This window comes from Pagrus pagrus (genome assembly GCF_965226575.1).
Source record: "Pagrus pagrus genome assembly, chromosome: 11".
In the NCBI taxonomy this organism is placed as follows: domain Eukaryota; kingdom Metazoa; phylum Chordata; class Actinopteri; order Spariformes; family Sparidae; genus Pagrus; species Pagrus pagrus.
In genome coordinates, this window is record NC_140195.1 from 13,764,294 (window position 1) to 13,790,332 (window position 26,039).

At 39.6% G+C, this 26,039-nt stretch overlaps 1 protein-coding gene across 2 annotated transcripts; it reads right to left on the reverse strand.

Annotated features, from left to right (window-relative positions):
• Positions 1-4,620: 4,620 nt before the first annotated feature.
• On the reverse strand, positions 4,621-24,425 carry tead3a (TEA domain family member 3 a). Of its 2 annotated transcripts, XM_084366383.1 has the most exons (13): positions 24,204-24,425; positions 17,908-18,149; positions 11,718-11,782; positions 11,487-11,549; positions 9,693-9,704; positions 9,167-9,277; positions 9,022-9,065; positions 8,865-8,926; positions 8,640-8,773; positions 8,378-8,548; positions 6,811-6,951; positions 6,537-6,689; positions 4,621-6,450 (listed from the first exon to the last, which is right to left on the reverse strand). In XM_084366383.1, exons 2-13 carry the CDS (start codon positions 18,053-18,055, stop codon positions 6,337-6,339), a joined length of 1,218 nt encoding a protein of 405 aa, XP_084222509.1. In that variant the 5' UTR covers positions 18,056-18,149; positions 24,204-24,425; the 3' UTR covers positions 4,621-6,336. The 2 variants fall into 2 exon arrangements, with proteins under 2 accessions (XP_084222509.1, XP_084222510.1); XM_084366384.1 differs by lacking the exon at positions 9,693-9,704 and having other exon boundaries at positions 24,204-24,424.
• Between the last annotated feature and the right edge of the window lie 1,614 nt (positions 24,426-26,039).

Here is a 26,039-nt window from a genome sequence, read left to right on the forward strand (position 1 = left end):
TACGATTTATGTCAAAAACGATTAGCCATTGTCCGCTATGTGAGACTGAAATTCTCCAGGTTGGAGCCAGACATTGCTACACTGATGTCTCTTTTCTTCACATTAAGATGACAGCAGAGACAATGATGAGTGAGCAGTTTAGGCTCCATCATCTAAGACCATCATCTAATTAGGGTTTGTTTTTAAAAAAAAATTAGTTAAGAGGTCCTTGGTCTGGTTTTTCGACATTTACATAAATTTCTCATGGAATAATGTTTGGCTCTTGATTAAATAAACAGACATATTTACGTTGTTGGAATCTATGAGTGACGATAAAAGGAGGAGGAGGTGGAGGTATGCGCTCTACTGTCAGCCATTCTAGTTCTGCTGAGAGGAGACATGAGTGACCATCATTACCAACCCCCAGACCAACACTCACGAGCTGTAGCGTTTATGCAAATATGTATTTTCATTTTTTTGGGGTAATGGTACATCATTGTTTGTCTTTTTGATAGCATGTGGTTGCACGCATACTCCTCTCTCTTTGTATGTGTATGAGTTAGTTTTTTTTAATAATTTGAGTTGTCCCTTCATTTTTTTTCATCATTTTTATGGCAGAGGGCAGAAATGGAAAATACTTTTATAGTTGCATTGTATGATGTCGCCTTCTAACTGTTTCATAGCACACCGCTGAGCACTTGAATTGTTGTGATGTGATGTGATGTGATGAACCACAATATTGATGCTACTGTTCATCAATTCATTTATATTGTTTATTATAGATAATATTTGGGAGGATTTTGAGCAGTTCTTGGGCTGGAAAGCTTCAAACCAATCTGGCAACACAAGACAGACTATACTACCTACCTTTCTCTTTGACGAAAATATCCCAGGTAAAAACCTAACCGTCTACCCTGAGGCCCTCAACTGGAGGGAACGGTGATGGAGTGTAGGCTAAGCACATTCACAAAATACACAGTCATAAATCAGAATGATTTCAGTTTTAGAGGACTTGACACAAACGACACATTTCCAGAGTACAGAACATTTCTCAAACAAAAGTAAAGAAAGGCACAGAAAAGACATGGAAGTAGATCGTCATGATATTTAACCTCAGATTGTTCAGCAGGCCTCAGTCAGATCAGCAGTTTTAGAAAACAGCTTAAATTTTGATGAACCTCTGTGTATAGTATAGTCTAAATTCTCAGCAGCCTTTGGGTTAGATTAGACTGCTTTTATGTATCATGGGCAGATTGTGTACAACAGAGCTGAGACAGATCAGGGCATGAGCAAGTGTTAGTCATCCTGATGAGAGAGCAAACAAAGAGGGAAGAGTCAGAATAAGACGGTCAAAGATGGACGAAGAGAAGGAAAGAACAGAGAGATGAAAATTGAGATTATACGAGCACATGCTCTCTGCATAACCGGATTGTTTTGGCTACGTTTCTGCAGGTGATATTTTCCCACCACACCCTTTGTTTCAATACTGCCAAGTTAATAAATGAATGTGTGTAATGTACCTATGATGTGTCTTTGTGTTTGTGGCTGCAGATAAAGTCAGCCCCAATTGATTTACATATATCTACCAGTATTTTTATCTATAGTTGAAGGAACATGCGTCAGGCATTTGTTTGATCTCCTGATAGTATGAATTCATTCAAGCAGGTGAGATTGTTGGCTCAAGACAAAGCAGCATTGTTTGAATAGATCTGATGGCTGAATGCTAGAATAAAAAAGACAAATCACATGTAGTTTTAAAGCCAGATTGATGAGACTTTAAAGAGACAACCATGTAGAACTCAATACTTTAGATTTAAAGTGAGATGCACCTTTGAGCAACCTGCTAACTATGCCAGCTATATTCCTGTACTGCTGCGATGTTGGCAGGCTTATGTGGTACATACCACACCCTGCCTTATGCTTTGTGCATGTGTCACTGCTCGGCAACATTAGTTCTGGCAGCATTGGTCTGGTGAGTTGAGCCTTCACAGACAGATAAAACTCTGACTAATGTGTGCCAATAAAAAAAACAAAGGACTGAGTTTGAGGAAGTGAACAGATGTACAGACTGTTTGCAATTTAGCTGGCGATTTGTTAATTTTTAACAGGGAGGATGATCCAATAGGACCGACCCCCTGCCCCCACACCACCAACCAAGACACAGCCATGTACAGTGGTAAGACTCAGTTTAACTCCGCAATGGGTAGTCAGAGACTGTTGTGCATCTTTACAGATACCTGGTTCCATCAAACATCCCAGATTAAGCTATTGCACACACACACACACAGAATATAAGACTCCAGATGAGGGGAGGGGGAACGCCATTGGTGCTTGGTTAAAAAGGGGGGGTGCAATTTTGTTCATTTTGCAAATAAATGGGATGGATTTCCCCGCAAATCACCTACTGTTTAAAACCTTTTCTAATGTTACAGTTCGGTCATCTGCATAAGCCAAATGTCACTTGTATCATTTTCTGCAGTTGTAGGTAAAAATAAATATTTCTCCCCATGCTGAAAACACCTCAAAACCTGAGCAAAAGGTTGCACTGAAGTCAGACAGCAATAAAAGTCACTTGTATGTATACTTTGTATGTGTTGGCAACCTTTGTTGCCTTGGAAAGTTGCCAATACACATAGACAGATTAAACTCCTGAAAAGTTCGAGCTTCTAGGGGGGTTAAGATGGATACACACCCACAGTATAGTGGAGGCTTAAAAATGTGGTGTGTGTTGGAATCTTAAGTTTATATCAAGACATACGTGTGATGCTGTCTAAACTGACAAGATAGCAGAAACCTTGTTGTTAATAATGTCAAACTTTGCCCTACAGAAGCAGTGCAGTATCATATTGTGTAAGAAGTACTACAGATGTGTTTCATCGCATACCTTTTTAAAAGGTGAGTGACAGTAAAATTTTCCAAAGCACCGAGCACATAATTAAAAAGCTAATTTAAGGTGTCACATTAAGTGTGTGCCTTGTTTTGACTGACTACAAACCAAGATCAGTGCAAACACTTGTAAACGTGATGTGAATGTTCTGCCAATGAGGTTACATAACTGTGACAGGAACAGGTATGTGTGTGTGTGACAAAATAAACAGGACACGCTGACTTGGTGAGAACAATAAGTATGCAGAGAAGATTAAGCCTTTACATGCCAGTGCTTTATCACACCTGGCTCAGCCCTTACCCATTCTCTAATGACTTCTTTAAAATTAAGGCGACAGCACCATCTAGTAGGCCAGAATGAAAATTGCAATCTATGAGGCACTGACACTATTTAATGCAGCTTAATGCACGCGTTTCATTTATTTATGAGTCTCTCATGAGTGTATGTTTTTTATGTTGATTGTGATCCCCTACATAATACATCATTATGAGACAGATGAGTTGTTTGTTTTTTATTTTTTATCTTAAATATTAATCTAAGATAACAAACGTGAGTATAATTGTCCAAGTGGCTGTGACATTGTGGGAGAGCTGACCACTGAATGAACAATGAACCAGTTACAAAAGCTTTGCCTAAATAAAAGCTGAGGTTTGGATCAGAAAGTCTTGTTTTCTTAGTATTTAATGCAAACTTTCATTTTCAATTTGAAACATTAAGGTGTGTTTACAGGTTTTGGAGAGTACTACTGATGTGAACAAAGTAGCACAAAGCCTTTTGTAGCTTCAGAGGAAGCTGCATGTAATCTGTTAATTGCCTCCACTGATGCCACTCAGTGGCAAAGTTGCATTGTGGGTAATGTAGCTAGCAGTCCACTGGTCTATCTATGCACTCCTTTAACACTGTTGGACTCATTATGGACATTTGTATAAACAAATGATCAAAATCGGTACAGCAGAACCAGAAATATTACCTTTTCTATTCCACACCTTCTTCCTTTTCAGAACCTGGCACCTACATTACCCGCAATAGAACTTAGTAACCAAGTGACATCACTGGAGGAAATGTATTATACTATGTTCACATGCAGTAGTACTCCACAAGACCTGTAAACAAATTTTAGCGTGTAAAATTAATTAATTGGTGGATTAACCCTTTAATCCTCAAACTCTTGGACCAAGTTGAGTCACCTGGTAAATATTTGCATGAGAGGCTTCAAAGGGCTGAAATGGTACAAAAAGAAATGGGACGGCACTTTGCCACATTTCACCTTTTGTATATTATGTTTAAAAATATATAATGAAAACAATAAATAAAATCAAAGTTTTCAGGGAAGAAAATTTCAAGATCTTTAAAAAGTTTATGTTTTTATGTAATTTAGTAAACTGAATGATTTAAGTAGAGAATCAGTTCCAGGAGAAAATGTCAGATCTTTGGTAGTGATTTAGAAGATTTGTGTTTGTGAGTGCTATCATCCGGATCCTAATCGTCTTTTAAAACGTTTAAAACCTCCTGTTTAACATTACAAAGCAATGAACTGTGGGTAATTCCCTCAGGCAAAGTCTGCAGACTTGCAGTCTTACAGAGTGTTCATAAAGGGCTCAAAATGTCTGCGTGAGATCCCTCTTGCACTGGACGATTTGACAGTGGGACAGTCCTGAACCCTCGTTGACTTGACGGGATTGCGCCTCAAAGTCTGTGTCTGTGAACACTGAGATTGGGCCTAAATGTTACTATGGAGACTTTAATAATAATAATTCTGCAAACACCATGTAATTTTATTGGTACAGCATAAAGGCACAGATTCAATTCACTGAGCATACTTGACCAAAGGAGTGATGAGGCACAGCCAACCAGAGTACACAGACAGGAAAAATAAAAGAATAAACATTTTGGCTGACCACACAGTCAACCTGGTTATTTAAAACTGAACCAGTCGGCTCTTACAAATCTTTGTCACCTTCCACATGGTTAAAGTTAATCCTGCCATGATAGGGGGTGATACAGTCAAATAACATTTACTATATATATATATAAAAAAAAAAACACAACATGCTGGTATCCACGTGTACCAGAAACCAAAAACATTACATAGAACAAGAGAAAAAAAAAGCAAGTGTAAGCTGAATAATTCGCTAGTGTTATCACGCAAAAATCTACCCCAGTGCACTGTGGGTGACCTTAGTGTGGTCTGTACCATACATAAAAAAACAATACAACCAAAACACCCATCATATACTGTATAATGCTTAGAGTAACACTTCTAGCCGTGCTGGTAAAATACAAAAAAGATAGTTCATCTTTACAAAAAAACAAGTCTTTTACCTTGTTTTGGCTTATAAACAGTACCATTAACAAGTGTAGTGCACACATCCTATACATCAGTGCTCCTCAGGTTAAGGCTTTATGAGCCAAAGCACATTCTTATCCCAACTCACGTGGAGGTAGAAATACTGCAGGAAGCCCACACAGTCTACGTAAAAACAGTACTGTGTCAATAAACAGTAAAGATCATTCCTTCACACCAAAGTGTGAAGTGAATCTGAAACTGGTTGTGTGAACTACTTTGTTTCCAAAGACGTGAGCTAAACTTGAAACACCTCCTTGAGAGCTGATGGAAAGATCTTTCCCTCCACACCACTGGAAACCTTTGAACAGCAAATGCACCTAAAACGATGTCTCACTTTATACTTTGACACGTTTCTGTCAAATATAAATACGGTTTTAACGTCTTTACATGTAGTGCGTTACATTCTGAGAAGAGGCACACTCTTTCTATTAGAGTTTTGAATAAAGTAACTGGAGATCATGATTTCACACTTAGCGACGGCTCATTTAGTTCCTACCATACAGAGATACTACAAACTGTAGAAAAAATAGTCATTGTGGCAGAGTTACATTAACACTGATTAAATGATTTGTTTGCAAACCTATATTCAAACTCGTCTCACATCAGTCACACCTGTGACGTAAATGCAATTCCCTAGAAATGGCATTAATTAATCATATGATGCATATTACATAAGAATATCACCGATCTACTGGTGTCTCATGTTTTTTATGTTTGTCAGTTTGATTAAGTTCAAATTAAAAGGAGAAGCCTGATATATTTGGAGCTCGACACTGAGTGATGTGCACAATCAGTTTCAACAGGTGAGACTTGCACTGAATAACATCACAACATACATCGATGATTATGCCAAGAATGACACCACATTTTTATAAAAATCTATGAAAATAAATTTCACTTTAGTGTTTAAATCATTGCTTGTTGTTGAAATGTGTGCATAGTTTGATGGAAATGCATAAACGTTATACAAACAACAGGTGTGACGACAGTGTGACTGTTGGTCTGTTAAAGGAAAAGGTGTGTTTAGGAGTGGCAATTCTGAGTGTTTGAGCTGGAAATAGTGTTTATGCTTTATGTATCAAAAAAAGTCTGTGGAGAGTCTCTGCATGCACGCAGGGTGCTGCTAGTCATTAACTAGTCGATAAACATGGTACTGTGCTCCGTGTTCACTTGTAGACACTTCAAACACAAAGGCGATGCACAGCAGAGTCTCCTGAGTTTCTCTGTTGGACACCACCTAGAGAGGATAAAACACAAAGGTCAGGATTATACAATAAAACATAGGAACAAACGGAGATACAAGAGGTGCTCAAACACACATACCTGTAGGATGGTGAAGTTCTCCAGTACACTGTTCATCATGTACTTCTCCGGCAGATGTTTGAGTTTGTGGATGAAGTTGATCATATATTCACACATGGGCGAACGATGGATGCGAAACACATACTTTCCTCCTTCCATATGTGCATATTCAGTCTGAATAGGGAAAATCCAAACACACACATCACAATTACATTACATTATTCTGGTCTGATATGAAAACCTTTTTTGTGCATTTTGAAAAAAACAAGGGTGGGTGGGTGGGTCATCTTCTCACCTCAACTTTCTCTACCACCTGTTTGCCAAAGGAGCAGACCTTCGTCGAGACACTGATGGTGATGTTTTCTGTTCCACTGTACTGGCTGCTAACACCATAGAACACGCCAGAGCCCTCCTCAATGTCGCTGCTCAGGTCCGCCTGAAACACGCATAACAGGATGAACCGTGAGTGTGTGTGGAAAGAGGGACATGAGAGGAAAATCAGAGGATGTCAATGGCAAAGGCACAAACACCCATCTCTCATGTGTGTCTCTCCAGTACATGTCCAAGTCAAAGATACTACTGTGGCTCTTCATGCTGAATTTCATTATCTTCCTGTGACTTTACATTCTTTATGTAATGCATTTCCTGCTTTTTATGAATCAAAATATGCAGTTAAAGGTCCCCTGTGGAGTTTATAACATCTACTAGCACAATGGATCTGTTTTTCTATAAGTGGGTCTCTATTTAGTTTGTCTGGTGCAGACATGGGGTCACATATGCACACACGCACACGCACACGGTACTTGCCAATGGCTTCACACTATTTCTCTGATCAACAGTAGGAGGTAACATGCTAAGATATGCTGCAATGTGCAAACCGAGGCAAGGAAGAAGACTGCAGTCCAGTAAATGTGGATGTAAACAACGCTGGATTTTATTACTAAAATCAGATTTTTGGGTGTCAAAGGACAGATTTAAAATAATAAAATCTTATTACTTATATGGAAGGTATTAAATGCATCCAGGTCATCTGGGAAATGTTTACTCAGTGTTCCCAGGATCAAAACAATGCAAGGTGAAGCAGCATTTAGTTTCTTTGCTCCTCACGTCCCCATCACAAAGTCTGATAAAAAAAACTATCAGCAAATTTACTGAGGCTTTTAAATAATTAGATTCATAACTTATTTTTAATGTGTAACTACTGCTTTGCTTGCTTGTTTTTATTCTTTAAATATATATTCTTTTAATCTGTAAATCATAATTTCCTTTTTTTTTTGCCTCGTTTTCTTTTCTTTTATTAAAAAACATTTGAAAAATGTCTTCCCTTTTTTAAATGTATTTCTATGCCCCTTTAAAACACTTTGAATTTCCTTTTGTCTGAATGGTGCTACACAAATAAACTAAAATATTTTTTTTAATGAGGGAAATACATTTTACATATTTGTTAGATCTCAAGGATACAAACGATGTGTTTTGGTGAACACCACTGAATGATTACCTGACTTATGTTTGTTAACAAGAGGGCACCACAGGAAACAATTGATAAAATACTGTTTAACAAGCAACTATCAATGAAGAAATCACCTCCCGTATAAACTCTTGCACCAGCATCACATTTGCTTTGCTTCCCCCATGTGGTGAAGCAGGTATTAACCTCAGACTGTAAGAGGAGGTTTGTAATGCACAACACTGACTTAAATCAACTATCTAATGCATGAACTGTAACATAATCTAATATAAAAAGAAACATACATTTGAGAAAATCCATCTAAACAACTAACGTCCTTTTCTGCAACATGCCTCTTGCAAAATCCACTGTTATTGAGAAACTATCAGTGGGAACTCTTGTGTTGTGTACTGACCCAGAACTTGACGAGGAAGAATGCATTGTGTGGCCCTTTTTCATATAGCTCCTTCAGGCCTCCTTTCTTCTCGGAGAACTTGTCGTAAATCTGCCTCACGTCTATGGACTCCAACACAGGGTCATTGTAGCCAGGGTTTGATGGGCCGATGTGTACAAAAAGATGTTTATACTGTCAGAGGGAAGGAGAAGTGATAAGAAAGACAGGAAAGATTTGTTTTTTGGCAGAGCATTATGTTCTATAAATGTCTGGATGTCTGTACCGTCTCTCTGTCTCTCTGTGTCTCCAGAAAAGCAGAGTACTCCAGTAGCCGTAGTTTTGCTGAGGCGATGGTTCTGTCTTGCCATACAGGAGCTGCTATGGCAGCAGGGCGATGGGGAGGCAGGGGCTCATAACCTGCCGCACATTTAGACCATGAAAAAACACAATTAACATTGCAATAATCGATGCAAATTACTAAAATTGGTGAGCTTGTGTTCACACTTACCAATTGGAGCAGGGACAGGGGCTGATAGTGTAGTGTATGGTGGTTGTGCAAAGGGCTTGATGCTGTAAAAAGAAGGAGTAGGAACCCAAAAATGAGCAACTGTACCAACTTAAGCATAAGACACATTTTTAACAAACAAATTGCCAGTGATGCTTACTCCTGAGAATGTCCAGGCTGTCCTGGCATAGGGCCGGGCCAAAACTAAACAAGGGAAAAGAACGGGAAACAGAGCAGATAGTATTACTCAGACTTTTACCCCAAGGGTAGAAAAGAACAGATGTGTCTGTGTTTTTGTGTCTCACTCTGACTGGTGGAGGGAACGGAGTCTGTGGTTTCATCACACTGGCAGACACAATCTGAGCAGAGGAGAGGTTGGCTACTGTCTGCAGTGCCTTGTCTTTGGATACCTGGTCCTGAATAAGTTAGACACAGTAATACACAATGATAGCGCACAATCTTAAAAATAAAATCAAGCAAAATTGATGTTAACTTCCCAAAGTCAGCCAACCTCCAAGGCCAGTTAAAACAGCGAGCCAGCCAACATATTACAATACTTCAGCATGATGCAGTTACTATGAGGGAAGAAAGGACAGAGTGCAAAGCAAATATAGGGGGATGCCAAAGCAGGAGGCGCAGAATGCTAACAGGCTAAGAGAGCTAACTGGAGCCATCACCAGAATTTAACTAAAGCCACTAAAAACAAAAAGTAATGAGCAGGATTTTTGAGTCTGGCAGGAGAACAACATTGTGGACTATCAAGTAATGTGATGCCAACCACAAAGCACAAAGCCTGAAGCAGAAATCTGTAGTTGTATAACCAAAACTTACCAAGTTCATGGCCTATGGCAAAGAAGACATATCATTGATTACTTCAGTACATTAAAAGCAGGTCACAGATTCACTATTAAGCATTGAGGGGAAACACTGAAATGACTACACCTCGAACCTACCTTGACAAACATCGTCACGATATGCTTAAAAAAAATTAATACTGCATTGATGGGACAAGCTACATTCTATGAATCTGTGCTGTCTTAAAGCTGAATGCTAATGTTTATACCAAGAAATAAACTGCAAGTTACACTGTGTACAATGTGTGGTAGAGAGCAGCAAGTTAAATGCCTTAGGTGTAAAACAATGTCTCAAAGAACCTTTATTACAGGACATGGTAAAACCACAAGAAAACTGCTTACACAGAAAACATACATAGGAGAGAACATAAAGATCAGACGTGATGTGAAAGAGAAAACCGAAACTCATCATATGGGCACTTTAAAATGTCCAGAATGTAGGATTTAGGAGGCTCAGCTGCTGCAGTGCTGCTGCTACTAACAGCCTCATCTTTCTACATTGAGTTTGCCTTTGATAATTATCGAATAAAGAAGATGACATGATTTTCCTTTACCTTTGTTTTATAAATGGAGAGCAGGAGAGAAAAAAAGATAGAGGTTAGCAATTTTCTTCGAATGAATACCTTGAAAGTGCTGCTTGTGCATCAGTTTCTTGTAGATCCTTGGTTACTTAGGCCAGATCCAACGAGCATCGAAGTATCAGCTATCATTATTTCCCCCTTAACCTCCCCAGTGACCTCCCCATGAAACATGTGAATATACAGAAGGAGCAGGTCTTCTTCCACAGAGTCCGCCATGTTTGACTGCCATATTTCTACAGTAACCCAGAAAGGACAAACCAAACTCTGGCTCTAGAGCGGGCCTTTCTGTGTTTTCTCTCTTTTTAGCAGACAGTGTAGAGGAGCGTGAGATGAAGAGTGTTCAGTTGGTTGCAATCTGCAATCACGCCTCTAGGTGCCACTAAATCCTACACACTGGACCTTTAAATACTCCCTGCAAGTCTGTGTGTATGTAAGCATTCATGTAAATTACTACAGCCATGCACATGCTTAGGTCAACCAAGACACAGATACTGCATCTCATGCAATTATCTGCCTGAAGCCCAAACCTTCTTACCAAGTAAACTTAACAATGTTACTGCCATGCATGGTAACAAAAACCTCTTTCACACATTTTATTATACATCAAAACATCTTGTGTTTACACTGAGCCACCCAGACAACATCAAATATGGACTGAAAGCAAACAAATGAAATATTTTGCAGAGCCTAAGCTGGCCATTCCATGTACTCACAGTCATTATTTAATAGTATCTCACTGACAACACTAACAATTTGCCATGCTTTATCAGAAAATGTTCTCGCAGGCTCCACAGCCCCCATCACGTGGTTTCATTTTTGAGGAAGTGCATGTAAACTATGACAGAACCCCCAATGCATGTATGCATGTTGCCTCCTCTCTTACGTACACTTAGACCGCAAAAAAGAAGCATAAATTTGCCATTAGCTCAGACAAAGACATCTATGGTGATTCAATGGGTTAAGTGATTCGGGCTACATGCAGCGCGAAGCAGCTAGCATGGTAAAGTCAGTTAGCGTATGTACCTTGAGCTTAGTCTGAATCTCACGCGACTTTCTCTTGGCCAAAACTTGCAGGTGACTAGAGACCTGACGAAGGACAGGATGAAGGAAAGAGGATGGGAGGAAAAAGGAAAGAGAAAGGGGGGATGTGACTACAGAGGGAAGGGAGAGTTGATTCGCTGTGCACCCACCTTGATGCTGCTCTGGTATTCTCGTACCCTCTTACGTGCCAGAACCTGAATGTGACTAGACACCTACAGGGCCAGGGTTAGCCCCATGAAAAAACACACATTCACAGGATGATTTAACATTTTTAAATAACCATGGTGCATTAATTATCACTTCAATAAGGTGAATGGGCAAATTATAATTATAAAGTATACACATGTAAATACTGTCGTTTTCAAAACGTCTGCACTTACCTGTTTGCGTGTGCGCGTCTTCCCTGTACGTAGCTTGATATAGCGAGCTATCAGCTCATTTCGACCTAAAATTGAGAGAAGAACAGATAAAATCAGAAGTCAGCACTTAAACCAAATCCCCAGGAACACAGCTGGGCTGTGAAATGATCATCATTGGAAAAGGGAATACTGTAAAACAACAGTTCACTTTATGGAGCTCCGAAATTACTCTTTATATCAGCAGAATTTTGATTAATCTTGTCCAAAAACATCAGTGAAATTTAAAGGGGGCTTTATGAATAAATGGTTTAAACCCATTTATGTTTGCTGGAAGCCAACAGGAAGCCAACAGGAAGCCAACTGGAAGTCAGCCAGCACTACAAGCCCAAAAACATGGAAGCAAGAGAAAGTCTACCGAGGCTTTTCTGAAGCATATGCCCGCTGAGCTATTTTTATCAGATGCCATCTTTGAAAGCATCCATGACTTCAGCAAACAAAACATTTTCTGCCTTTATAACACTTTAGTTACACACAGAACTGTCTGGTACTATGATATCAGAGAGTAAGACACTTATGGGACTGGTATAAATTTTACTGAAAAAAAAGTGTCTGCTACTTTGACCAGCCACTAAATTACCTCTCTGTTACAGCCACATAGTACACCTAGCTAGAAGCTCCCTTTGCTGGCAAAGAAGGTGCAATGTGTGCTAAGAACAACAACATCTAAGTTCCTTTATTCCTGGAAGAGATGACACCATGTCATAAGCGATATATCGGTGCATGTGTCAACTCGCCGTCAGACAGGAGAGCCAAAAATTGCAGCCAGTCACGGTGTATCGATACTGTAAAAAATTAGTATGAAAAACTTTTTTCAAATATTTAGAATCGATATGCATCATTATTTTTATCATAATACACAAAAGAGGCCTCATGTTTTTAATTACACCATTTAAACCACTGGTGCAGCCAATCATTTGTTTAATGAAACAAATATGAAGGTTAAAAAGCAATGATGACACAAGGAGGATCAAATACATCAACATTAAATGGTAACGCCCCTAATTTAGCCACTGAGTGACATCACTGCAGGCTATTTATCAGATTACATACAGCTTCCCCTGGAGCCACTAAAAGCCGTCTACTCCTTTTTTCACATATATAGTAGTACTCCCCAAGACCTGTAAACACACTAATGTGTAAAATTGGTGGAGTTACCCTTTAAGCTAAACTTCCAAACCACTCGGTCTCTATTTCGGTTTGTATCTTACAACATAAATCTCAAGACCATGAGTGTTTCACCTTTTTCAGCCAAGGGGGTCACAGTGACATCGAGGATGTGAACTGGTCAAATTTATATTTAGGTCGTAATGAATGCACCGATCCAACTTTGGTATGAAGGACAAGAAGTGAAAGATGGATGTGGATCCTTTTTCCATCCCTACAATGCATTTGAAATGAAGCCAGCAAAATTAATCGACTGCTCTTTTAGTGTGTATAAGAAGAGATGGTCTCTCATGAGTCCACTACATTCCCACATGCACACAATTACACGGACTGTCAAGCTTTCAATTTCTGTGGCTGTATGATACTCTCATTAAGGACAGCGTGTGTTAAAGTCAGATCTGGCCTGACTCAATGGCAGAGCTCCAAAGCAGATACACAAGTAGTGGGAATAGAGGGAAAAAGTGGAGATGTCATCAAAATGTGGTCACTACAGACTGCATGTTCAGCTCTTTCTCTCGCTGCCTCCCCCAGCTCCAAACCACACCTGATGATCTGCTTGTCTCTAATCATAACTGGTGAGCAACTCACTATTCACTCTGCTGCAGATGTCAGAATTAGAGAGAGGGGCTAAAGATAAAGGTGACCAAATGAAGCCTTACAGACTCATTCCACAGCTATAGTCATTTAATCACATATACACATGTACTAACATCATCATCACCACCATGCTTCTTTCTGGGAAGTGGTGTGATGCTGTAGGGACTTGGGTCACATCAGGCTGAGTCACATCAGCCCTGTGGAGTTACCAGAATTCCCCAAAATCCACAGCAGGGGCTGACTCAGACCCAACAGCCTGCTCCAACTCCCAAAACAGGACACACGCACTTTCCTGCAGCCTCCCACTGCTCCACTACAGCCAAGTGGTTTTTCCTCCGAATCAACTCCTGTTTTATTTATTGTAATATGTGTGATTTACACTTTGAGACAAGGAAGGAGGCACACTGGAAGAGGTGTTAGGAAACATGGCATTACTTTGCAAAAGTTACATACAAAAAATAAAACGTGCAACTGTCATTTTCCACAACTAATCTACAAAAGAAGTCTTTCTGATATTACATAATTTAGTCAGATTTAAAGGTTCTTGAATACACGGGGGTTTGTTGTTTTTGAGTGACTTGCAATCAATTTATCAAAGAAAACACAGCCTACTTTGGTTGTTTGATAACATGCACTACCCTTCGAAATCTCCCCCAATCATTCTATAATGTTTATCTCCCAAATTCCTGTATTTTTTCATATCACCATTAATTTTGCAGAAAACTAAAATACAATGTCAGTTTTGCAAGTAGCCACTGTTTCATCTGTGTTGCCCCTGGAGTGCACCAACAAGTGATGTCTGTCATCATCCTTATTTGGCAATACATGCTTGGCCCCATTATGCAGGGTGACATCATGGTAGTAATGTATGACAGAGCAAAAACAGCACAGGGACCGGAGCTCATTTACATCTGGCCTAGTTTAGTGGGAGAAACTTACTCAAAAGCACTGAGGTAAAGCTGATTTTGCATTTTTATAAAATTCTTATATTAGTTTAAATTTCATCTTTTCCTCGTCAGCTGCACTATGTGATCCAATTTACTCAACTTGTCTGATCTAGTTAAGTGAAATAAGAACTAAAATGTTTCTGATTGTTTGGCCACGATATCCACATGACCCACTTTCAGACATGAAATGTAATACATAAAAGCTGCGCCAATTTAATCAGCTGAACTCGTGTTTGAAAAGGACTTCAATTCATTAATCTCTAAAAGACACACTGACAATCTAGGACAGAGTAACGTGTCTGTAACATCTTCTGTACCGCTCAAATGTAAATAAAAGCAGCCAATTCAGACATATATAAGTTTATCACAGTTTAGTATTGAGAGGCAGTGACTCAAAAGTTTGTGGGTGGTGTCCTACAGGCTGGTTTCAAAACAAGAGAGCGTGGGTATTATGTCCAAAGCGTCAGTGAAGCTTTCTAATGTGTGTAGCAGTGGGACCATCCTTGTTTATTGACAAGGAAATGGGGGTGGTCAACACAGTGAGCCCACACTTCCACAAAAGGAGGAAAGGCTGCAAATGTTGAAACAAACTTTCCCTTTCTGTCACAGGGGATCACATATCCCCTTCACCCTCACAACACACATTCACACATATACAAATGCATGACACAGGCTGCCGCGAGCAGGAGTGCAGACCCTCAGCCAAAAAGCTTGGAATGTTAGATGCTAGCCAAGGTCTTCAAGAAGGTAGAAAAATACGTCAAAGCTCTACTCACAGGCAGCATCCTGAACAGATCCTAACCAGAATGATCACCTCACTACCAGTTTAGATCCATCGGTGGGGACCCATGTAATATGCATGTATGTAATGAAGACTTTGAAGGAAAAATGTAATTTCACTACACATGTTGACTTGCATGATGCCTGTGAATAATACCCATAAAGAACTGTGCTTTCATCACTTAGAGACAATTTCACTGAGGAGCACCGTGGACTGACGGAGAGCTTCATCACATGGTGCAAAAACACTCACTTGAAGCTCAATACCAGGAAAACCAATGAGCTTGTGGTGGACTACTGCTGTATGTGTATTTGTGTTTTAGTTCATTAGGAGAAATAAAAAAACGTTCAAATTTCTTGTGTGTGTTCAGATGCGTGTCCAATAAAGCAGATACTGATAGAGCATAAAGTTGAAGCCATGACAGCAGATAATGCTTCAAATATGGATGATGCTGCAAAGGAGCAACAAATTCTAAAACATGGATGATTCACACACATCTTCAATGCGACAGCACTGAATATCGATACAATAACCACAGTTTGGAGGTGACCGGGCAAGACTAGTGTCACCAAATCAGAATCTGATCAAAAATGAAATATGGCCACAATAACTAACTTTTTGGATATAAAATGTGATCAATTCATCATTATTATCCTACTAGACATTTGTGTAAAATGTTGTCATAATGAGCGATTGACTTTTTGAGTCATGGCACATCAAAAATGTGTTTTGTGAGGTCATAGTGACTTCTCACAGCCAAATTCTAATCAACTCATCCTTGAGTCCAAGTGGACATTTGTGCCAGGTGTAATCAGATTCCCAACGGCGCTCCTGAGATGTTGCTTTCAAAAGATGGACAGCCTGAAATCATAATGCCCCTGGTCATGGCAGTTGCCGGCACAGAGGTATAATAAAAAGAAAGGCTACAACACTGGTTATGCAGTGCCATAGACCAAAATGAACCAGTCTTTGAGTAATTAATGCTCAGGAGAATGAGCAACCAAGAAACTTCTTCATAGGTTAACCCTAACCTGACCTGAAATATTAACCTGCTCAGTCCTTTGACCCTGTCAGTGCTAGCTGCCCCCTGACCTTAAAGCTAATGAGCCCTCTCCCAAAATACCTTCAAGCAGATCACCTGGAAGCAGACTCACAGGTCTTAAAGTGAAACTCTCGCCAAAATGCAACCTAGGCTTTTTTAGTTAAGGAACCCGAGTCAAACCTTCGTGTAAAAGCATAATTACAACGAAAAAGCCACTTTTAAGATTTACCGTATTTTCGTTTTCAGGTCAAAATCATTTTCAATTGCATGCTAGGGGCAACTTTACTATAGCATCAAAATTGCTATTTTTAAAACACTAAGAAGACTCGACACAACATGAAACTTTGCTCGTAGTATCACCAGGGTCTCTACACATGAACACGAGCATTGAGAACATTGTTTGTGTGCACAGAGTTTACTAAAAAGAAGGTTTTTGAACAACTCACGCTAGCAGTAGCTTGTTCCGCTCGCCGCTGTCCTGCCAGTCGAGAAGCATCGATCCCCGAGTGTGACGTAACATTCAGCTTTCCACCTTTACTCTCCTCCATGTTACGTCACACTCGTTCCTTCACAAAAAAAGCCTAGGTTGTATTTTGGCGAGAGTTTCACTTTAACAAGAACGATCAACAATCCACTGACTTATTTGGGCCGCTGTGGCTGTTCCTTGGAAGACCAAACCATACCAGCAATAAAGTTTCAGTTTAATTCATTCTGTAAAAGTTACGACTAATAGAGAGTCTATTCTGATGAGATATGGGACTTTTTGTCAGTTTGGATTTTTTCTTGCTTATGATGATGATTTATTATCACTTCCACCAAGGACATTATTTTTTCACTCGGCTTGGGCAATATCCAAAAATTTTTATCACGATACTGTCACACCCAAATATCACAATAGATGACATGTAGCCTCTTTCAAATACCTTACCACGCCATTTTCTCCCACTTTAAACTAGAAATATTCCTGCTACATCAGTTGAATTAACCTGTAGTAACCTCCGCTATCCTGGTATCATTCCGCGTATATTTTTTCCCCAAAAATAAAAGCCTGTAGATGCCGTGATCGCTGTTTGATTTTCAATATCATGGAAAATATTGCGTATGACGGCAAATTTTGCAATACTCGATAGTATCTAATATCTGCCCAAGCCTATTTCCATTTGTTTGTTGGTTGGTTTGTCAGCAGGATTACACAAAAAATGTCCCAGTTGGTGCATGCCAGGGAGCCTTGGAGTTATGTGATGGCATGCATTGCACATGCAGCTCAGTAGTTTAGTTCAGACAACGTTACATAAGGCATCACATTTAATTTTCACTTGCTTGATTGGACAACTGCATGAGGAATTCTGCTTGCCCAAATACAAAGTTTACTTACCCATGGCAAGTATTAATGTAGAGCCCTGCATAGTGTTCCTTGGCTACCACCTCTACTGGTGTTAGCGCGTGGGACATAAAAACACCAGACTTTGGAATCTAGTTCGGTACGTGGATCGATGACATCAGTCCAATGTGCGATGAGAGAATTACATCAGGATCGGAACCCGATACAGTTACTGGATCAGATCAGTCCCACCTCTAATATAACTCATTATTCTAAAATAGACATTTGCAGTTCCTCACCATACATCTTCCCCTCGTCTGAAAGTATGATCTTCCTCCTGCCGCACGGAGGGTAGATGGCCAGAGCTTCCTGAAAGCTCTGCTCAATGTCAGGACTCCACACTCCCTCGGGGTCGCCATCCAATCCACGGTCCGCCCCGTCTGCCATTGCTTCGTCATCACCAACCTCCTCCTGCGCCCCGTCGGGGCTGCCACGGCAACTCCACTCCGACGCAATGATGACGGCTCCAGCCACAACACACCTGTAACACACAGGACAAAAAAATTCTTAGAATTCACTGTTTGGTAAGGACCAACGTCTTATTGTTATGCCTGTTAAACTTTCCATTCTTATGTGGTATGCACAGAATACAAATTTTTATAACAATGCCTCCTTAAGTTCACACAGAGGTAGACACAGCCCTCTCATTTAGCTGAAGATCACTGATTTTGACGGCCTAAATAACAACTGTGGCTGGAAGCTGAAGCTTGTTACGTTACTAAGCTAATGCTAGCTTACATGTTTGTAATTTCAAACAGAATGTTTTCACTTTTAAGGGAGAAATGCTTTAAGGGAAAGGAATAACCAATGTCTTTGGTGAATGTAACGCTATTTAAAGTGTAAACTTCACCAAATCCAATAAAGATCAGGACAGGGCTGCTCACGATAGCCTAAAGTCTAGAGACGAGGAAGCATGCAACATCTCATGTACCGGAGCTATGTCATACTTAAGAATTCCTTTGATTGGTCATTATTACTTATTTATCAGCTATAGATAAAACCATAATCACTAAGGTAAAGAGAGCATCAACAAAAATAGAAACAGTGCTTGTCCTGACCCAGGTTTCAAGACGGTTTTCTTCCACATTAAAAAAGCATTACACCAAATATCTACCACATTGTCAGAGTAGAGAGTAGTATTTGTTTTGATTGCTGATGAATGGAGACAAAAGGGCAATGCAATCAGCAAGGTTTAATGAAATTAATCCAGCTGCCTCCTAGATGTTTGGAAAACAGTGCAGCTTTAAATCATTGATTAAAGCAGCATATACAAACCCTTAACTGTGTGTACAGGTAATGATAAACAAAAGACATTTTTGTGGTCAGAGAAGTTTTCTATATCTTAAAACCACCAACAGCTGGAACTCACCAGCACACGCCACTATCCACAACAAGAGCAGCTTGGAAATTTTTCGTAAGTTTGATAACAAGGAAAACGTATGAAAACTCTCCATTTGACTATGGAAAGAAAACACCTTTTCATTGTTATCCACATTGGAATCCTAAATTGGATTCAATCCAGTCAGTCTGTTCTCAATCTGAAACTCTTATCTGAATGGAAATCTTTTAAAATATGTTATTTATTTAGGTTTCTATGTCTGTGGAGAGAATCAGGCTCTAAGCATCACAGAGCACGGGAGGATGCCAAAGCAACTATGAATGATGTATCAGCATGAACCATACATGTGATTAAGTTATGAAAAGCAGTTTCATTTAAAAGTACAAGAAATAAAATCGAGGCAAAGTATTTGAGCCAGGAGCATTACCTCTAAGGTGTCTGAGTCTAATAGTGCTTTCCATTTGACTCGGAAGTTGGTAGCTGGAGGTGGGAATGACGTCACACTCGAGGTGACTGCCTTCCAGTCTGAAAACCAGTTCTGGCCAGATTGCAGACTGTTCGCTCTTGTGAACAGTCGATTAACAATTCATTACACCGAATTTAGGCTAATATTAGATATTTGTTTATATATATTTTTCACAATATCACTTATTGAACAGCATCAAACAGCTCAATAAGACCTACATTAAATTTTTTTGGGTACTCAAACTTTATTTGTTTCCAGCTTCAGAAATGTCACAAATGACAACTGGCTACTTCATTTTTTGGATTGACTTCAGTGAGATAAAAGAGAGCCTTACTATTACACAATTCGTGGTGATGGCCACTCAAAAATGTTGTACAAAACTTCGTAATAACAATATAATATTATCAAGTTCTTATTTGTACTTATTCACAAAAAAATATAAAAACTTATGAATGAGGCCCAATGTCAGGCAGGTCAAGAAAATCAAAATAGTGGCCCTGTTCTTTACTGATCTACATCACACACATTGTGACGGATACACAAGAACCGGGATTAACTCTCCAGCTGCCGAGAACAGTGACAGATGTCTTGGACTCCAAATGTCTCCACACTTCACCAAGAGCAAGATCAGATTCATCTAAAGTTGTTTACAGCTTCCATAGATACTGTTGGTATTAATAGCCGTCACATTCAAGGTTAATGACCTGACAAAAGATGGCAAAACATTAAGAGCTTGTGAATTCATAAAGACACTGGCCAAGGTCAATGGAGACGGCACCAGTCATTTTATCCTTTAAAGGTTACACCATTGGATAGAAGATGATGAAGGACGGATTGACCATAGTTAGTCATTTTCCTTTTCTCATTGTTCAAGAGAAGCTAGTTTAAAGGCAGTACTTGAGCCATGTGAACTTTCCAGAAGCCTGCAACTTTGTCTGCATGGGCCACATGAGGAAATTACACATTCTTTTGTTATTGTTGAGGATGCTCCAAGTCTCCTCAAACACAGGCGCACATATGCAACATGAATGCTGCCTGGTGTGTAATGTTTTCCAGAGTGTGGCTAACATGGTCCCTGCCACAGGAGAACCACAGAGGATCAGTGTGGTCGCAGAGCTTTTCCTGCTGTGGTGGGCTTATTGGACACACTCTGCAGAGGTTTCAATCACTGCACTGTTGCTATAGAGATCAGACTGGTCCTGGTGAGATAGTAAGAAAGAGCAGAGCTTAAAAGGTTTGTTTGTACTGACTGGATCGGATTATCCTTGGTGTTCTGTTTGAGGTCCTGGAGACACCCCCTTGGCATTATCAACAGCTCAAAAACCAAAAATCAAAACACAAAATAACCAACAAAAAAAACAAAACAAAAAACCATAATCATCATTGTTTTATCACCTTGATACACCATGACTTTCTCAGTTATGTTAAAATTGCTGAAACGGATATTGTTTTTTAAAGTTTGATTTCGACCTCTCTGGGGGTATAATTGACCACCAACGACAGTAACATCACTATCACTGTCATGAGTGAACGGAAATATCAAACCTCACTGGTAATTTACTCATTTAAGATCCAAATGTCAGCAGTACAGCTGATTGCATGCATGTCTTTCAGCCTACATGAAATGTGTTCCCTCACCGTCATAAGTTTGGGGAGAGCAGTCGTGTGATGCGTCTTCAAATGCTTTATACGGTTGCTGGTGTTGAAATTGGCGACACTCGTACCGCCCCTCGAAATTACAGCCTTGCATACTGAACATGTCGTTGTTGTACTAGTGGGGTTATCTAGAGTAAATTATTGTCAAATAGCTGACATGTTGCTAGCTCCGTCTGACTCCTCTACCGTGTAATTTAGAAACAGAAACCTGCTACTTCTCAGTTAGCTCTGTTAGCTCTGCTTAACGTTAAGCAATGGAAAACAACCTCTTCTTCGCCGCTCTTAAAACAGTCGTTGCCAGGGGCAGCACAGCGCAACTTCCTGTGTTTGCTTTTAGAGCAGGGAAGAAGAGGGATTGGTGCAACGACTCGTCGATACCAATACCTGCATTTTCAGCAGTATCAGTGGCATTTCCGATACTGGTATCGTAATCGGAACAACTCTATTTTAAAATTAAGTAGTATCTTTATCTGCAGAATCTCAAAAAGTTTTCATATTGGTGCATATCAGACACCATATACACCGATACCAATATGTATGTGATGGGCCAATATCAGCCCACCAATATATTGGTCACGCTTCTTCATCGTGAAGTAAATCTGAGGGGTCTTGATGATTAAATTATATTTACGTTTTCTTCTTTTGTCAAATATTGACTATTTTTCTTACAATACTCGATAATTTCACCCACCTGGAACATTGAGATTGAAACATTAGTGGCCGACCGATACTGGATTTTTTGGGATGATGCCAAAACCGACATTAGGGAGTAGTAAAATTCCACTATCAAAAGATTGACCAATATCTTTCATACACAGAGTATACATATGGTATAAACACACATTTTCAGTTTGTGGTAAACAAACTGCAGTTGGGTCTGTCGAATGCCAAACAAAAAGGAGGTAAAGCCAATGTCAACAAAAAGGAGGCGTTAACTTTGATTTAATCACTTCACTTAACTCAATGCCAAATGATATACATTACTGACAGTAATGTAGTGGCCACCACAAGCCTCCAGGAAGAGCAGCAGGCTTTGAAGCCAACTTTTGTAGTGGCCAAACTGTGTAATTACAACGTCCCGTGATGCACTGGGGTGCAAAAAGACTTTTCCCCATAAGCTTACAGTGTGAAAGAAGTGGCTGTAAGACAGTGGATACATCTTCTTGAGCATCACAACCCCCAAGAAATGACTCATAATCACATCATAATTTGATCCATTCAGTCAAATAAAAAAATGTAAGTCTAGAAGAGCCACAAGATTAAATGATTTTATCTCTATTCGAGTTGGCCGGGCACTAAACCGGAAGTTAGATGGCTCGGTCGGTGGAAGTCTATTTTATCATTACTCTAATGTCCTTTTCTTCTCTTGTATCTGTTTCTGTCTTTTGTTTAGTTTTTTTCCTCTGGGTGCTGTAAAGCAGAGGTTCCCAATCTTTTTCATGTCAAGGACCCCACTTTGAAACCACTGCTGTAAAGCACTTTGGAACAACTGTTGTATGTAAAGTGGTACATAAATAAAGTTGGGTTGAGTTGAGACATCTGAGGAGAATATGAGACACAAAATGTAATATTATGCAGTCCACCATCTATCGGTAATGAATGTAACTTAGTACATTTACTCAAATATTTTTTGAGGTATTTGTACTTCACTTGAGTATTTCCATTTTCCCCTTATTTATCCACCACATTTTGGTGGCAAATGTTGTACTTTTACATTTTTTTTCAGCAATCAGATTAACAAAAAACTGATTCTGTATGTCAGAAAAATGCTGAGTATTGGATATAATATTCAATCATATGTGAAGGTTACTTGTACTTTTGATACTTAAGTACATTTATTGCCAGAAATGTTTTTGATAGTTCAGCACAGTTCATATTTGATACTTCTACTCAAGTACTATTTGTATGGGCGACCAAATATTTTCACACATTAGCTTTACTTTAACACAAGCATGACTTGTGGCAACACCTCTGGAAAACTGTTACACAAAATGAACATCGTCAACTTCATAAATGTAGACTTTGTGGCTTATCAGTCGTACTGGACTGTATTATAATGTAACATATAAAATGACCAGGTTACTGCTTTGGAAATCATGCAGCTGATGCACCACAGCTGCAGCTTTGTCAATTTGAGTAGAGGTGATGCAAAGTTAGGACATTTGTGCACTGAAGGCATATGCCAGTTTCAATATAGCTCCCAGTGGCCAAAAGGTCAAGTGTTTAGTGGCGTGAGGAGCCAGTAGAGCATTGAGCTAAATAAAGCTATGAGCTCAGCAAACACTGACAAGACACATGCACATTACTGACTGCCTTCTGCTCCACTAGATTTCATCACAGTACACAGGTTTCCATGCAGCTGACTACTAGCACCACTTGTAGATCAGGCTTTAAACACATAAAAAGGGTCACATCTTACACCAGATTGATAAGTCAGACGGGAAAGTTGTGCTGGAGTGTAACAAAGGTTTCATTTGTCCTCTTGACTTCTGTTGAACCAGTAAGACCAGTCTCACATGTTGGCGACACTTTCACAATAAGAAGAAGCGAGTCCCTTCTGATAGCATTGAGAGGGGAAAATGAAATCACGTCCAACGGTTGGGAGCCGTTTAGCTAACTGTGAGTTAGCAAAATCCGCCTTTGATCCCAAAGTTGGACAAAACTTATATCTAAGTGCGCCTAGAAGTTGTTTAAACCCTGCCCAACAACTTAAAAGTGTAAGAAGAGGGTTATTTTCTACATTTCAGTGGATGTAGCACCAACAATCCAGTGATAACACGCTCGAGTTGGCATGCTAGTTTTGTTAGCTTGCGGGCTAATAATACCTCAACAAACTCCACACTAAGTCCGAGAGACGCCTGAAAAAGTCGGAGCAATTACAGTACAAGAGGGGCGAGCAAATAACACAGAAACTCCCCGCTGAACACAGGAGGCTCTGAATCAGCAAAGCGGCAGCGGGAAAATGCGAAATATGTCAAATATCCCAAAACTTCAAGCGCACAACGAAGCGAAGCAGCTGCTGCAGCACCGAAAGTTGCAGCACACAACAAAGAAGTATCAGAGAGCGCACTCACCTCACAATGGCTTTCCTGCACTGCTGTTACAGCCGCTCACTGCTCTCCGGATACTCCGGTGACCACAGTAGCTTTGCTTCGAAGATATCGTGTCTTTCCTCGGCTAAAAAAACGAGCGTGTTTGACAGAAAAAAAGGCGGAATGCCAAGTATGAGTTTGGTATGATATCAACGCGCGGAGGAAAACGCACAGAGCAGAGGCGTGGCGTCGAAAACACGCGCACACGCAAAAGTTTTGTGGGTCCCGACCAACGTAAACTCCTCCCCCCCCGACATCAGGCTGCTCCGGAGGGAGAGAGAAGGGGCAGGGAGAGGTGGTGGTGGTGGTGCTGCTGTGGACATATAGGAAACATAGGCCTGCTGCGTTTGGGAGACTTTTACTGTAGCCAGAAGTAACACTTGTGTAAAAGCGAACATCTCGTGTTTAAATATTACTTTCTTAAAAGTGAAAGTCACCCAGACAAATAGTAGCCTACTTGAGTACTGCTACAGTAGTAGTATCAGAATCGTTTTTTTTTTTTATTGCCATGTAAGTATTCACATACGAGGAATTTGCTGTGGTCTACAGGTGCAAAACAACAAACGAGACTAAAAGTAGTTGAAAGATGTAATAAAAATATAAATATAAATGGAGAGGAAAAATATAGAATAGACAATAATGCACTAAATAACATAATACAAATATAGAATAAACAACAACACATAAATGGACAAAAATATAAACATAACTGTACTTAAGTATCAAAAGTGCAAGTAAATATATATACACATAAAAAATTCATAATTTTATCAGAATCAGGTTTCTTTTGTTGCTGTTTTTTGTTTTTTTATCTGATTGCTGATAAATTGATACAAAATGCATTACCTTGGCTCTGTTTCAGCATGTAATCTGCAAAGTAACTAGTAACTAAAGTTATTAAACAAATGCAGTGGGTTAAAAGTAAAATATTTGCCTTTAAAATGTAGAGAAGAGGCCATTAAACTAGCTGAAAATGGAAATACTTAAGGAAAGTACAAGAACCTCAAAACTGTTGTCAAGTACAGTCATTAAAGGGGCACTATGTAGTGTCGGAGAACACATTCATACTCAGAGTTTTAATATTTAAAATATTAATGAGCCAATAATACAAACTCAGGAATATTTTTTTTCCATAACTGAATAAACAAGCTGTTCTCAGAGGAAAACAAGGTCCCAGAACATTGTTTGAAGCTAGAAAGGTGGCAGGGTCCGCCAAATATAAACAGAGTACAACAGTGCGAAATTGTGTTGTCCTTTAAGCTCACTTTGTTTATTATACAAAGATGGTTTGTTTATTTCACGTCAATGAAGGTCTTTCTCTTCTGAATAAAATTCCCTAAAACTATATAGTGCGTCTTTAAGTAAATGTACGTAGTTACATTCCTTGGTTTGTTAATGTGAAGCCAGTTTTAGGCACTTTATACACCAATGGGTAGTTAATAGTTAAGCACCAACTTTGTTTTAAAGAGTCACAAGCCAAAAAGGTGGGAACCACTTGGACAAGTGAAGCAAGTACCCATAATCATCTGTGACAGTGAACTATATCTAATGAAAATGTTATGTTGATAAACCAAGCCTGTATTACCAATCGGGCAGTGTAGCTGCTCTGGGGCCAGAGAGCTCTAGGTTTAATCTGTGTCAACAGCTTTGTGCCACTTAAATGGAAAATATGTTTAAATTTAAACCCCTTAAACACTAAAGTTCATATGGGTCTTTCTTTATTTGCTAATCGTAAGGCCTCATGTGTGCTCATATCTTGCATAGTCTTAATGTGTTTCATCCAGTTGCCATGTAGCAAGGCCAGGTTGTATGCTGGTA

Coding starts and splice junctions, on each gene's coding strand:
- tead3a (XM_084366383.1), bottom strand. CDS start 18,055: ATGGCAGACGGGGCGGACCGTGGATTGGATGGCGACCCCGAGGGAGTG. Junction 6,952..8,377: donor TCTTCCTCGTCAAGTTCTGG/GTCAGTACACAA, acceptor TGCGTGTTTCAG/GCGGACCTGAGCAGCGACAT. Junction 6,451..6,536: donor AGAACTTCACCATCCTACAG/GTATGTGTGTTT, acceptor TATCCTCTCTAG/GTGGTGTCCAACAGAGAAAC.